The 15707-nt window shown below is 45.0% G+C and overlaps 1 protein-coding gene across 5 annotated transcripts in view; it reads left to right on the forward strand.

Annotated features, from left to right (window-relative positions):
• sdk1a (sidekick cell adhesion molecule 1a) overlaps positions 1 to 15707 on the forward strand; it is a 1043142-nt gene that overhangs the window by 918000 nt on the left and 109435 nt on the right. For all 5 annotated transcript variants that reach the window (XM_038820122.1, XM_038820123.1, XM_038820124.1 and 2 more), the window contains 3 exons: positions 2028 to 2131; positions 3405 to 3475; positions 14118 to 14253. In XM_038820122.1, coding sequence (XP_038676050.1) covers positions 2028 to 2131; positions 3405 to 3475; positions 14118 to 14253 — 311 coding nt within the window. The remainder of the gene's footprint in view (positions 1 to 2027; positions 2132 to 3404; positions 3476 to 14117; positions 14254 to 15707) is intronic.

The following is a 15707-nucleotide window of genomic DNA, read 5'->3' on the forward strand; positions in this document are numbered from 1 at the left end:
ACCGGGGTGGCATGGTAGCACAGTGGTTAGCACAGTTGCTTCACAGCTCCAGGGTCCAAAGTTCGATTTCCGGCTTGGGTCACTGCCTGTGCGGAGTCTGTACATCTTCCCCGTGTCTGCGTGGGTTTCCTCCGGGTGCTCCGGTTTCCTCCCACAGTCCAAAGATGTGCAGGTTAGGTGGATTTACCATGCTAAATTGCCCTTAGTGTCCAAAAAGGTTCGGTGGGGTTACTGGGTTACGGGGATAGGCTGGAGCTGTGGGCTTAGGTAGGGTGCTCTTTCCAATGGCCAGGGCAGACTCAATGGGCCGAATGGCCTCCTGCTGCACTGTAACCCCATTCTATGTTTCTATGAAATGTTGCTAATCCTCTGGCAGCGTGTTTCACGCGCCCACCGCTCTCTGCGTGAAAAACATACCATACACATCTCCCTTCAACTTACACCGTCTCACCTTGAACCTGCTCCCCCTTGTAATTGGCCCTTCCATCCTTGGAAAAAGCCTCTGACTATCTACCATGTCTATGCCGCTCCTTGACACCATTTCTTCAGCTCCCCACGCTACAGTCGAGGTGACCGAGTTGACTTCTCCCAGAATCCCTTTTGGTAATAGCTGCCAATCATTCTCCTGCACTCACTTTGCCCTTTATTTAGTAAAAGTAACAATAATAGCAACTACCAACAGCCGAGGCTGGTTTAGCAAAGTGGGCTAAATAGCTGGCTTGCAATGCAGAACAATGCCAGCACCGTGGGTTCAATTCCCATACCAGCATCCCCGAACGGGCGCCAGAATGTGGCAACTAGGGGCTTTTCACAGTAACTTCATTGAAGCCTACTTGTGACAATAAGCGATTATTTTTATTATTATTATTAAAGTTGGCAACAGAAACATTCTCAAAGTATTCAGAGAACATGAAAAGACCCCTTGAAATTTCCCTCTTTCCTGAGCTTTGCAGTCCCTCCTTGATAGTGACTATTTTTATAATGCATTTATGTATTACATTATATGCAATGTGCTGGATCTTTTCTTGTGCAGCTGTCATCAACAGAGAATTGCTAACATTCTCAAATGTTTCTTCTGATAAGAGCCAAACTTTCTAACATGGTCCTCATTCATCAAATAACTATCTTGCATTCCCATGCAATGGCTTTCTGAAGCAACATTTATTCGTACAAACGCCTGACAAATTCACCTCTTGTTAGAATGGTTTGAAATTTCTATTGAAGGATATTATTCCATATTGGTCGACTATTGTTCCCAATGTGCCTTATACCAATGGTTTGTGCTGCTTCTAGTTTGCTACTTTTGAGTTCTAATAAGGTTTTAAACTCCTTTTTCTTAGAAACGAGCACAGGAACAGAAGTCAACCATTCAACTTCTCTGCTATGTCCTTCCATTCAATTAGATTATGGCCTCAGCTCCTTTTACACATATTTGATCCACATCCCTTGATACCCGTACAGAACAAAAACCTATCGATCTGCCTTTAAAATTTCCATTTACCCAGCATCCTGAACCTTTTAAGGGAAAGAATATTAGATTTCCACTACCCTTTATGTAAGAAGTGCCTCCTGATTTCACTCCTGATTAACCAAGCTGAATTTTAAAATTGGTTTTGAACTCTTTATTTTTTGGGTATATGTGGGATGTCATTTTTTACAGAAGAAGACTTTGCAATTTAATGCATGGTGATTCACATTTCTGCACAATCTGATATGGTTCAGTCATGGATAACTGACCACCAGTTCCAATAAGTCTCTGAACTGCCATCATATTTCTTTAATCAAGACAAGATCTCAGTTGTACCCTTTACTGGTACACTGATGTCAGTGCTCTTAAATCTGTATTTAACCAACATAGAAGCAGATGCTTTCAGACATTCTTTTGTGTTAAGTTTTATGAGTTTTGATTTGGAGCAATTCATTTCTGAAACGGTGCAGAATTTTCATTACAGTTTGTACATTAATTTTCCTTGCAGCATTGATTTTATAAAGTACTGCAATGTTTACTGTTACCTGTCATTTGACAGCTTAAAGCCTTACACTTCCTACCAGCTACGAATAATGGCCACTAATGATATTGGAGACAGCACTTTTAGTGAAGCGACAGAGGCAGTGACAACACTTCAGGATGGTAAGGATGAGTTACGGTATTATTTTTCACTTGTTATAATTATCTATTATATTCTTTGATTCATATGAATTTTTAACTTATCAACGTTCTATTGTGCTCTTATAAAGATTCTCAATTTTAGCTCTCAGGTTTTGCTGCATCTTATATCTGCTGCAATTTGCTTAAATAGAAAAAAAATATTCAAGATAATAGACTGTTCATATTTAGTTGTGATTATCTAAATTGAAAAAAAACCTTGATTTGGCACTAACTAAATTGCATTCAGACAACAGTGTGTAGAGTGATAAACCTGGTTCCCCAGAGAGCGAGGAGAAAAATAAAAATTCACCACTAAGCAACAACCAGTGACAAGAGAATGAGATAAATGATTGACTGTGAAAAACAGATTTACTTAAAACAGTTTCAAATTATGGCATGTTTCATGTACACATAATCTTCACGCAGCCTGTAATTTAATCTCTTGTGAGAAGAAAGAACTCTTACTTGTAGATGGTGTATTACTTGTAAATGCTGCATTTAGTACCTATGTATTATTTAACAAAATCTACAGTGAGCAGTTGAATTTGGGCACAAAGATGATATCTGTGGCCAATATTGGCAATAGATGCATTGAAGCCCCAAACAATCTTGGTGTATTTCTCTGTTTGAACCTTATTAGAAATTGAGTTGGAAAATGGAAACAGTGGGTGCGATCTACCGGTTGCATTACGCTCTTGCTCGAGGGCAGCGCAACAGCCTTCGCTCCTTGCGGGATATATCCAAGTCCCACAAGGCATTGGAATCACACCCAAAAGGGACATGACTAAACGGCCCACGCCTAAGTAGGGTTTAAATCTACAGGCGGAACGGTTCCTGGGGAGTCTCGCAGGTCATCGGAGACCCCTGGGTGGCCAGGGGTAGTGCAGGGTAGCTCACTGGCTCTCCCCCTGGAACATGGGCATCTTGGCACTTCCAGGCTGGCACCTTGGCTCTTCCACCCTGGCACTGCCAAGATGCCCAGGTGGTATTGCTAAGCTGGCAGGAGCACTGCCAGGGTGGCACTGCCAAGGGTGCCAGGGTGGCACTGCCAAGGGTCAGGGCCCAAGAAGGGCCATGCATATGAAAGGATGGCAGAGGGTAGGGTTTGAAGGGTGGGGATGAGTGCAGGGCAGAAAGATAGCGGCATCTGGGAAGTTGGGGAGGGTGATGGGTCGGGTCCTGGAAGAGGGCTATAAGGAGATGCCCCCCCCCCCCCTCTATTTTCAATAGTTTCACCTACAATTCTGTTTTTTAGTTCCTAGTGAGCCACCAGTTATTCTGTCTGTGATTCCACGCACCACTACCTCGGTCCTTGTTCAATGGCAGGTAAGTCTTTGGGCTGAAATTAATCCTTTATGTATTGAAAATGTTTGTTGTATTGGAGGTCAGTTAGCTCAGTTGGCTGGATGGCTGGATCCTGATGTGGAACAATGTCAACAGCACGCGTTCAACTTCCATACCAGCTGAGATTATTCACGAAGGCCCCGCCTTCTCAACCTTGCCCCTCATCTGAGGCATGCTGACTCTCAGGTTAAATCACCACCAGCCAGCTCTCAAAGGTGTGAGCAGCCTATGGTCCTCTGGGACTGAGGTGACGTTTTTGAGTTAATGATAAACAAAGAGCTTTTAAAACATTTATTGCAATGTATTATTCAAATTATATTCTAAAAAGGACATGGTTAGCAAACATAAGACAACCAGTCATTGTTATCAGGGCATGATAATCATTATATCTCTCAGCATGTTATATTCATAATGTGTTACTTTGGAACTGTTTTAAGAGCTTTGAATGTGATATCAGTACTGGTTAAACTAATAAATGTACCTCTCATGTAATAATGGACTCCAGACTTATTTCTAATGTTATATACTTAAAACTTAGCTCCCATTGATGTATCAGGAAATATCTATACACTTTAATGAAGTGCCTTGACCAATTTAGTAGTAGTTTCATCCATGAATGAAGTTATTCGCAACGTGACAGTGAACTCCAGTCTTGGAAATGTTCTATAATTCCTATTTGTCATGGCAGAAATATTCGGAATGTATAGCATTGTGTGCAAAACTGCTTTTACAACAGTACTATCCAGCTAATCCTTTCTCTTCATCTTGCACACTTGAAAATGTGCTCAGCAACCAGAAGGATTCCTTGTCAATGCCATTTAAAAGAATCATCAGTTACTTACATGCAAGTTACTGAATGATTTCTTCTGGCCGTTGCTTCAATTCTAAAGTGTTTGGTGCTCACGAGAATTGTTCGTAGTTGCCTAAGGTTACCGCAACTGCTGTGGCAAGTACTCAAGGAGTTTTTGCTGACTTCAAGATTTCTGCACAAATCAGTTTCTCCCAGCTTTGGGTGCATCAGCCCGTGCCCCCCTCCTCCCCCATGCGTACCGCCCCACTCCCTCAGCCTGGAATGCAGCATGATTTAGAGAATGAACTAAAGTCACACACAGCAGGATACACTTTTGGAACTGAAAGTCAGAGGATGCCGCTGGAATCATGGCTGCCAAACCCAGGAAGCATACTGCATCGAGGTTTACCTCCCTTGCGGGTCTGCTGAACACATTGGAGGCCAACTACACTGTCTCATACCCATGCTCTGATCGAAGACCTGCATGTAAGATCACCACTCCAGCATGAGAGGCGGTAGTCAGTGCCATGCAGAAGAGGACAGCCATCCACAAATGAGCTCCTCCATTCTGCCAGGGTTTGTCACTTCTCAGCACTCACAGCTCACAGAACCATCACACGTCCACCACAATCTCATTCAATGCTCGCTCAAGGGACACCACCTCTGACCCACGCATATCTTTGTCTCCTCTGCTGGTCATGGCCTCATGACCTTCCTGGTCACATTTACCATCCACACATGCCAGGTATCTTTATCATCTGCCTTGGTACACGGCCTGCTTATACTCTCTTCCTGAAGGACAAGCTGACATACAACAAGAGGGCGAGATCCCAGACAGGTGGAGGGATGCCTTTGAGGAAAGAGTCATTCAGCTGGGCTGGTGAGGAGATGAACCACTCCTGTGCTGATGGTGAGGTCAGCTGTACTTAATCAAATGAGGATCCAGCACTGCAACATCCATCAGACAACCATACTGAGTGACGTCTACTGTTTCCCAGGCCCCTTCCATGCACAAATGACCTCTCCTTCCTTTCGAAGGCACATCTGGGAAGCAGCTGAGGGGGTCCAGGTCCTTGACTCCAACCCCGAAAGCAGCACAGACCATGAATTCGCAATGTGGAGATGCTGGCGTTGGACTGGGGTGAACACAGTAAGAAGTCTTACAACACCAGGTTAAAGTCCAACAGATTTGTTTCGAATCACTAGCTTTGGGAGCACAGCTCCTTTACCTGAGGAAGGAGCTGTGCTCCGAAAGCTAGTGATAGGAAACAAACCTGTTGGACTTTAACCTGGTGTTGTAAGACCTCTTACTATGAATTCACAGACACCGAAACAGAAGAACCGTCACAGCGCTCACCTCCACCCTCCACCAGCACAGAGACCCACACATTGGTTTAAACTAGTTCTACAGTAGTCCCAAGGGGAACAATCTGGTGAGCATATTCCCCTGTCTGATCCACAGCAGGCAGAGCAGTGGTATCCAAGGGTGCCGGAACTTGGAGGATTGCTGAAAACAAGGAACTTGCCTTGTCTGAGTCCGATGATGAGCCTCTGGACTCGGTCAAGCCTCAGTCGCTGGAACTCGTTAGGCAAGGTAGAGAAAATCAGGAAGGGATGTCTGGTGCACTCCTCAGATTGCGAGGCTCCATGGAGGAATCAATCTGTCTTTAGACTGAGGCGATGGTACCAATAGACCAATGCACGGAGGTCAACACTCACCGGATAGCGGCCACCAAGGAGACCTTGGTCCAAGACATCTGCCCTGCACTGTTGCAGGAGCTGCACTCAATGGCAGAGGCACTTCCTGGCGTCCATCAGTGTAAATGCTAGAGAGGGGCGAGGCTTCTCGAGATCACTCCAGCTGCCCCTCCCTCTCAAGCTGCTAGCCAGGGGCCTGTGGGCACCATAGGGAGGAAGATCAGCTAGTGCACACCCCTGGCCATCCACCCAAAGGACTCTGGGAGTGTCCCACTCACCCAAATCTCCTCCTTCTCTGACTGCTCCAGCTCCACAGGGTGAGGTGGGTGGCACAGCCGCACAGCAGGACCCTGGAAACAGGCCCCCAGGTCTCTGCCCTCCAGTGTACATCCGCCTAGATCATCACAGACAACAGGGCACAGCAATTAGCAGGCTTCCTCCAGCTCCGCTGTGGATGTTAGGAATGCAACAAGACGTAGCGGCAAGGTCGGAAATGTTAAGTTGTAGTTGCACAGCATGGGCACGGTTGTTAACCCCACCACCACCACTATTTCTGCCTCCGGTGACACTGCCCCTAGTGACACCGTGGTCCTTTATAGTTCAACTTACGAAGGATGCCATAGGATCAGGAAAGGTTAAACTTTCCTGACTGCATCGCCATGATATGACTCTGATCATTGAGAGAAAGTGAGCCAGAATCAGCTAGGCAAGAGCCGGACATTCACATATGTTCTGTGAGGATCTATGGACTTTCCGCACTGCTTGTCATCATCATCATCCCAGAATGTAGGGACTAGGGACAACGTTAATTGGACCACTCAACGAGGCGTCACGGGATTCTCGCTGCAAATGAAGGCTCACCAGCTGATTTGCCGGCACGGCGTTCACCAGCCCACCACTAACGAGGTCAAGTAGCACTTGCTCAACCAACCCCAGCCAATTCGTAACAATGGCGCTGAGAAGACCAGTCCAAGATTGGGGGCCCTGACCTGGGGAGGCTGCTAGATGCTGTGGAGGCCTGAAGGGTTGTCCTGTTCCCCCGAGGTTCTAGGAGGGTTAGCTACAGGGCGGCCAGTGCTGCCTGGGATGAAGTGGCAGCAGCAGTGAGCTCGGGGAGTGTCACCAGGAGGACTGGCCTCCAGTGCAGGAAAAAGTTAATGACCTAAACCAGGCAAAATGAGTGAGTGGACACCAAAGCATCCCACCCCCCCCCCCCCCCCCCCCCCCCCCCCACACCTTTCCCCCTCCCCGATACCTTTCCGCCCCATAGACACATCTACCCCCACTCCTCCTTCAACCCCCCCCGCCCCTCCTTCACACACACCCCCTCTCCCATCACTGTGAACCCCGCATCTGGCTAATGATGCCTTCTCTGTGTCTCTTCAGGAAAAGTATCCCACAATCACTATGGTGGTGCCGTGAACGGTTGCCCCCCCCCCCCCCCCCAATGCACCCCCTCCCCACGCTCCCATGACGGCCCATCCCTGAGAAGGGTCCCCCATCCCTAGCTGAGGGTCCCCTGCCCCCACAGAGCACTGGGGTAGCAAGCCCAGAACCCCCAGGCTCTTTGCTTATGAGCAAAAATAGAAACTCCCCCCCCCCCCCCCCATCTCCCCACAGAAGCCCTTCCGCCAGGTTCCCATTTTCCAAAAGGGGTACTAATCGGCACCAACATGAGCATTTGCTGTTGGCTGGGGAGGCCGCTGAATGACGAGAAAACGTTGGACATGAGTTGGCTCCCGTTAATTGTACGGAAATGGGGCATAAGTGGTGATAATTGGTTTCTCGCCACACCACGGTGAGATCCCGATTTCACCTACGGGAGCGGACCCGTTGCATCGGAAACTGTTAGCTGCCTGGCACGGTTCTCGTTTTTGGACTCTCTCCCGCTGTTCACCGGCCTCGTTTTGTGCAATTTTATGTTTTTCCTTTCAGATAGATACTGTCTTTAATTATTTTTACTTAGCCATGGACGGTGGGCCCATCCCTGGGAATTGTTCTTTCCCAGTGGAATGTGTCTATTTTGTGTATTCTGAAATATCTCTTCAATGTCTGCCACTGAACCTCTGTTGACCTGTACCTTAACCTCATTTGCCAGTTCACCTAGCTAGCTCCACTTCCATACTGTCATATTTGCTCTTGTTTGAGTTTATAATACTGGCCTTGGACAGACTCTTCTCTCCCTCAAATTGAATAGAAAATCCAATGATATGATTGCTGATATCCAGGGGTGCCTTCACAATGAAGTTATCAATTAATTCTGTCTCATTGCACAATACCAGGACTAGTGTAACCTGCTCTCTGGTTGGTCCCATTGTACCTGAACTCCACCGTGATCCTAGGCAGCAGGCCCAATGAACCAAGCATTTCATTATGCATACCCAGCAACTTTCTTCTGCAGGGTGCCCACTTAAAGTCCTCATCCCAGTACTCTGCAGTGGAACCCACATGCGGCCTCATACTTTAACAAGCTGGTACCAATGCTACATGAAAGCAAATGCTGGAAAACTGAAATAAGAATAGAAAATGTTGGAAATATTCAGCAGGTCAGGCAGCATCTGTGAAGAAAAACAGTTAACATTAATAACACTTTATCAGTGCCAGCACTATCCTTGCCCACTGCCCAGGCAGCAGCCACTCATACCTGATGTCTCTCTCAATGCTGTACTCTAAATCACTTGCGGGGTCAGTATGTGAACTGTTAACTGCAGGTGTCAAATTAAGTGATGGTGCTGGGCTTTCATTACCACTGTCGTCTTGTTGTTCGTTCACTGCCTAACCAGGTTGCACTCCATGGCTATCTGAAAGGAAAAGGTACAAGAATATGATTGTGATTTAAGGAGAAGGAGAAAGTAAGGTGTGCTTGCTTCCACAGTCTGCAGATTGTGAATCAGAAGAGATTGTATGATGGGGGCAGAGTGGGATGTGACATGGGTAATTAGGTGTCATCTTTGGTAGTTTTAGCCATTCTGCTGGCTACAACTGCAACTGTAGACATCTCAATAAAGGCCAGAAGTATCTCCTGTATAGGGTCAAGATGTGCAGTCACCCTTCAGGTAGCTCCTGCTATGCTTGCTTGTGTGCCAACTTGTCCTGCAAGTGAGCTGTGTGTCATTGAACATTGTGCAATCTGCTTGTCTTATATGTCTGTCATGGTTTAATAGCTGACAGTATATGTCAGCTGTAAGATGTGGGTGGATATGTGTGCTAAATGTGTGAGGGTGCAATCCTGTATATGATTGTCAGGTATGAGTCCTAATTGCTGGTAGCTGAATGATGTGATGTGGTGCATTCAGCAGTGTGTGAGGTTAGTGGTGCAAAGGGTGAGATCTGGCATTTGAAGACACATTCACTGACCCTGGCCCTGATGAGATTTTTATGGCACAGCATCCAAATCCTCAGGGCTTGATATCTGACAATGACTTAAATAGCTATCTGCTCCCACTGCCTCCTAAGCATGTGTTTGGATTGTCTCAAGACCCCCTGCATATACAAGACTTGTCCTTTGCACCTCCCCCACCAGAGTATCAAGTACTGTCTCCAAGAAACTTGGAGCCTGATCTTTGCAATGTTGTGCCATTATTCAGTATTTCGTGGGTCAAATTCAATTCCTGCATGGTTGCCGGCAGCATCTTCAGTCAGAATGAACTTCATCTTTAAAAGATGCAGACTAGTTTTAAGTGGTGCTGGTCACTCACAATATTGGTCAGGTGTCCAGCCAACCAGCAGCTCAGTCAGTGCTGACAGGACATTGATATCATTTTAAAATAGCAGGCAACACAATGTTGGTGTGTTGCGTGCATTGCAGTCAATGGGCGAGGACTAATACAATCCCCACACCCAACTTTGGGGACTATTGAATGCAGCCCCTTAGCATTCAACCAATGAATCTTGAGCAAGCCCACGAGAGACTCGATAGTATATATCACACTTCGGATGGCACATTTTATTACACACACAAAATGATCTTATAAACAGAAGATAAGTCAACTATTAAATTCTACAAGCTGTTATGACTGCTTTTGGTCAATTTAAACAGTTTGTAAATTAGATTTTCCTCTGAGAGATGTGAATAAAAAATTGCCTCGACAATTCATTTTATGGTAACTGATGGTTGTAGTTAGGATTGAACAAAAATCAGCATTGTTGCTGAGAGTATTTTTTATTCCAGACTTTCTTTAACTGATTTTAAATTTCTCCGCTGCCGGGTTGGATTTTGAACTCATGTCGCCTGATTTTGGGTGCAATTCAAATGACCCCATTGCACCCGGCATGGATCTGGGCGCAACAGGTGAATCACACGTGAGCCGCAAATCTGCGCCAGGCCTATTGCGAGTCACCGGTCTAGCTCCATCCAGCACGATCTGGATATCGCCCTCGCTGGGTGAGATTCAGATCCGAATACAGATTCACCCATTGCCTGGTACTCAACAGCCGCGTGTGGGAAAACCTCGCCACAATGCCATTTAATACTGCTCCACACACTTGGACCAGACATAACGGCACCGGGGTGGGGTCTCCCAGGCCATTGGGGACCCCCGGGTGGTTGGGGACAGGGCAGTGTGGTACCCTGGCATTTCCTGTGATACCTGGGCACCTTACCACTGCCAGCCTGGCACCCTGGTGATGCCAGCTGCACACCCTGGCAGTTCCACCCTGTCACCTGGCAGTGCCTAGGTATCCAGGTGCCAGGTTGGAACTGCCAGGGTCAGGCCGGGGGGGGGGGGGCTTGCCCAGTTGAGGGAGGCAGTTCCTGGGGGCCTCTAACGTTGGGGGGGGGGGGGGGGGGTGGGGGGGGTGAAGGGGATGGTCAGTGAAGCAGGGGCTGGGTACCTGAAGGTGGTGGAAGAGAGAAGATCGAGGCTGTCGGACAAAATGGCATCCCTATCCATGAGGAACATTTTCTTCCTGGCGAGCTAATACGTGTAGCCTCGGTGGGGAGAAACTCCCTAAGGCCGAAGAAAATGGTGACAAAGTGCTGTTGGTTAGCAGTATGTTCCTTGCCACTGCAGCTGCCAAGAAACAGCCCACTAAGCACATCGTTCAGTGGACATTAACTTTAGTCCGCTGAATCGCGCCCTTTATCTCTGTACAAGTGGATTCATTTTGAGTGAGTTAAAATTTCACCCTATGTCTCTGGAACATTAGTTCCATATGTTCAGTAATCAATTTGATACCATAACTAAATAGCTAATAGAAAATAACTCAGTTGAAAGCAGAAAAACACTTAACCAAAATAGAAGAAAGTTACAATGTTTACATTAGTATGGATACGTGACTGAGTTTCAAGCTAATAAATGAAACGGTGAAGGAAACTCCTCTTTGATAAGTCTTTTTTTCTTTGTTCAGATTCCTCTCTTCGTTTCGAATATTGCTCTGGGATAAATTCAGTCATCAATTGCGCTCTGGAACGTTGGTCTCAGTTAACTGTTCTTTATGTGCAGATTGTGTCTCTGAATACCTCTAATATGAAAGATATCACAAACAAACCATTCCTAATCTCATTGGACATGCATGCATCTTCCAATAACAGTTACTGAGTAGCTGGTAGAGCAAGTTCAGAATATGGTTAATAAAGCATACGGGATCTTGGGTTTTAAAGCAAGGAAATTGTGATACATCTGTATAACATTTTGATTTAGCCTGAAATTGATTATTGTGCCTCGCTCTGGATTCCACACTTCAGAAAGGATGTAAAGGCATTGAAGAGGGTGCAGAAAATGTTCATGAGAATAGCTTCAGGGATGAAAAGCTTCAGACTTCTTCTTTTGTATGGTTTTGGGAGCAGAAGCTATCGTCACAGTTTTAATGTCAAGTTCTCTAGCCAGTCCAATGCCTTGCTGGAGGGCAAGTGTACCTCCAGGAGGTCGCCCTTGCCATGAGAATGTCGCTTTAAGAAATAATTAGCTGCTCATGTTACTGCAGTGATGTCAGAGTGTGGGTGGAGCTGAGCTCTGGTTCTGCTTTTTAGTTTCACTTTGAGAAAAAGCTTGGGTGTGTCTGGGTTTTCCAGTGTGTTGCAGCTGAAGTCAGACAAAGCAGCTGTATTGCTGTTCTCTGCCACGAAGGACTATCTCTTAAGCATTTGGTGAATTCAGAATTCTAAATGTTTTCAGTATTGAATGTGAAATGAAATGAAATGAAAAATGAAAATTGCTTATTGTCACGAGTAGGCTTCAATGAAGTTACTGTGAAAAGCCCCTAGTCGCCACATTCCGGCGCATGTCCGAGGAAGCTGGTACGGGAATCGAACCGTGCTGCTGGCCTACTTGGTCTGCTTTAAAAGCCAGCGATTTAGCCCAGTGAGCTAAACCAGCCCCTAGAAACACTCAGTGAGCCTGAATGTAAACCCTGATGTGCTTCTGTTTCAAGGTTTGTTAAGTATTTTGGATGTTAAAAGGACAGCATACCGATTACTTAGTGTTCTATTCTTTGGGGGTAATCATTGAATTAATAGTTGCTAAGATATTCACTGTTTGTTTTAAAAAGGTTAACTTAAGTTCATAGAATAAACATTGTTTTGTTTTTTAAAAATACTGGTCCATTTCTGCTGTACCATACCTGTAGAGTGAGCCATGTGCTCCCCATACCACAATCTATTAAAAGTTGTGAGTCAGGTGAACTCCATGATACACTCTGGGATTCTCTAGACCCTGACCCATAATACCCTCAAACTTGAGTCAGGGGCAAAATGTTATGTGGTCCATGGTTTGGTCAGAATTTCTGAAGTCACAACTCGGCAAGGTTTTGAAGTGCCACTTGAACATCAAGTGACCACATCAACCACGTCCAGTCCATATTCAATTGAGTGTTGTCCACATGAGCCTCAGAAGATTGAAACCTGGTTGTTGAGATGTTGGTTCAGAGTGAATGTGTTTATTTTGGAAGGTGTTTCCTGTCCAAACTTCCCTCCAGATTTCATCAGTGTTATGGAGTTAGAGATGTTTGACTCATGTCGAGAAAGTGTTTCATCGAGCCATGTGGTGACAGCCCCTACGGATGGGAAAAGTTCAAGTCGCTGCCATGTGTTGTTTCTCTGCGTGTTGCTGCATCCTGTCAAATGGAGGGAGGGGTGGCATTTGATAGGACTTATAAACACTGAACTGAAGTTGACCTCAGAATTTCAGAGATTATCCTTATTAGTGAATGAAGTTATGTGTCAATCTGTTTGGTGTGATGCTTGAGGTCCATACAGGTGCTCATCTTTTGAGAAGAGCTACTGTAAAAGTATGAAGGTTTGAATTTTTTTCACCCCATCTTGTACCAGCGAGTTTGAGTCTTGGTCTTTCTGGCAGTCTTTAGGAGGTGGTGATGGTAAATTGGGACAATAAGTTAGGTAGATAGGTGGGAGTTGGTTCATGCTGTACTTTTTTCCACAAAAGGTGACATTTAGGGCCTTGCGATTTTGACGGTGAAATGCAGAGACGATGGACTTGGCTGGGTTTGTTTGCAGTCCTCAGTTATGTGGATAAATTGAAGATCCTGGGTGTGTTCTCCTATAAGATGGGAATGGGGATTTTTTTTCTTAGAAGGGTTCAAAATGATGAGGGTTCTGGACAGAGAAGAATGGAAGAAACTGTTCCCGTTGGCAAAAGGATTGAGAACCAGAGAGCACTGATTTAAGGTGATTGGCAAAAGAAGCAACAATAAAATTCGGGAAAACTTTTACGCATGCACGATTTAGGATCTGGACTGCCTGAGAGTGTGGTCAGGGAAGATTCAGTCAGAGCCTTCAAAAGATAACTTGCTGGAGAGAATAATGTTTGCACGGCAGTGGGGAAGAGGTGAGTGAGTGGGACTAGGTGAGGTACTCTTGCAGAGAGCTGGCATGGACACAACAAACTGAATGGCCTCCATCTGTGCTGTAAACATTCTGCGATTTTATGACCACAATCACTGGGTGACTTTTTTGCTCGCTATGAGGGCCGTTGTAGCAACACCATCACTGCCCCACATGGAATGTGCGGCGAATACTTATTTGGGTTTTTCTTACACTTAAAAATCTTTTTTTTAAGAATTGACTAATTTTCAGGAGAGGGAGGAGAATAAGTAGTAGGCAGAAGTAAAACCAGGTTAAATTACCCAGATAACATGAAGATACAGTCAGAATAATTCCTACATTATATTTCCCACCAGCCACCAAAAGAAGAAAGTTTAAACGGCATTTTGTTGGGATTCCGCATTTACTACAGGGAGCTGGTGTATGAGAATATGCCAGGATTCAACACACAGTCCATTGGGGGCCCTTCTTCTCTGCAGACAGAGCTAACACGTAAGTAACAGCAGATGACAGATCTGTGGACAGCCTTGATTTGTTTCAAAAATATTTTCCTAAAGCTTTTTGTTGTTTAATGCATATTACTGCAGGGCTTTAAATTCTGACTGCTTGGTTTCTGATACGTCCGACTTGATGATGTTATTTCTGACAAAGCAATAAAAATGCAAATACTTATTTTATTTAAACAGATAGGATCATTATCATGTCAATTGTGGAGTCTATCACCAGCTCTTCAGTCATGTATACTTTTCTGACATGATAAATCTAACACTTGTGTTGATTGGATATTGTCTGTGGCCTTGCTTTGAATGGGATATATGTCTTGTGAATGGTTGCTTAACAGATGTTTTGTAGTCATTTTAAAAATAATTTGACCATCTATTTATAGCCAAACTGATGCTTTTTACACAGCATTTTGAAAATTGGTTTCTTCTTTGATACATTATTGTTCCCATGTTATTCTCTGATGCCAGAATTCATGATTCAGTCAGTGATTTACTCAACATCAAACGTGATGTCAATTTTCTTTCTATGTCTCTCACACCCAACACAGTTGAAACTACCTAGGGGTAGTTAACAACGGGGGGAAATATTTACCCAAATGGTGAATTGACTTGTTGGACGTTCATTCTAACTGCCCAACATTATTTTACTTATATTTTCTTACAAGTCAGAAAAGGGTGAGAGGAATTGTCTACAGAATCCCCCGTGGATTAGTATGCAATTAATCTGAGTCAATTTGATGCCAAAGATATTTCATGTCCAAACCAAAAGGACTGAGAATTGATTGTATTGGTCCTCGGGCCCAATTGGCATACTCAGCTTGAGCTACTAACATTGGTTCTGCTCCAAAGACAGCTTCTCCAAGCAAAGGCATAAATGTTTAACATCTGACTCATCAGAAACCACCCTTAGATAAGTCGAGTTTGAAGGATTTGAGTGGGGCGATCGCGATGCCTGTAAAGTTGGCGAATCACTGCAGTGAAATCCAGATGCCCACCACACTCTGGGTGAAAATGTTTTTCCTCATGTCGCCTCTATTCCTTCCACCAATCACCTTAAATCTATGCCCCCTGGTAATCGACCCCTCAGCTAGGGGATACAAGTCTTTCCTGTGTGCCCTATCTAGGCCCCTCATAATTTTGTACACCTTTGTGTCTTTTTATGCCTAACAAACAGGCTGGACACATCTTAATTTTTATTCCATGACTTTCCTCCGTAACTGCATTCCTCACTGTTAATTGCCCAATTTACGATGGAAAACAGACCGTGTCACATGGGAATGCCAAAAATCTGCTGCTTTAGAGGAGAATGAAAAAGACACCTTCCTCTGACTCAGTTGTGCCAAAGGCATGCTGATCAGATCAGTTTTGGTCATAGTTGCGTAGAAGCCTATAGTATACAATTAACTAATCTTTCAACAAACAAGATGTTTTAGAGATAAGTGA

Source organism: Scyliorhinus canicula, chromosome 15 (assembly GCF_902713615.1).
Source record: "Scyliorhinus canicula chromosome 15, sScyCan1.1, whole genome shotgun sequence".
Lineage (NCBI taxonomy): Eukaryota > Metazoa > Chordata > Chondrichthyes > Carcharhiniformes > Scyliorhinidae > Scyliorhinus > Scyliorhinus canicula.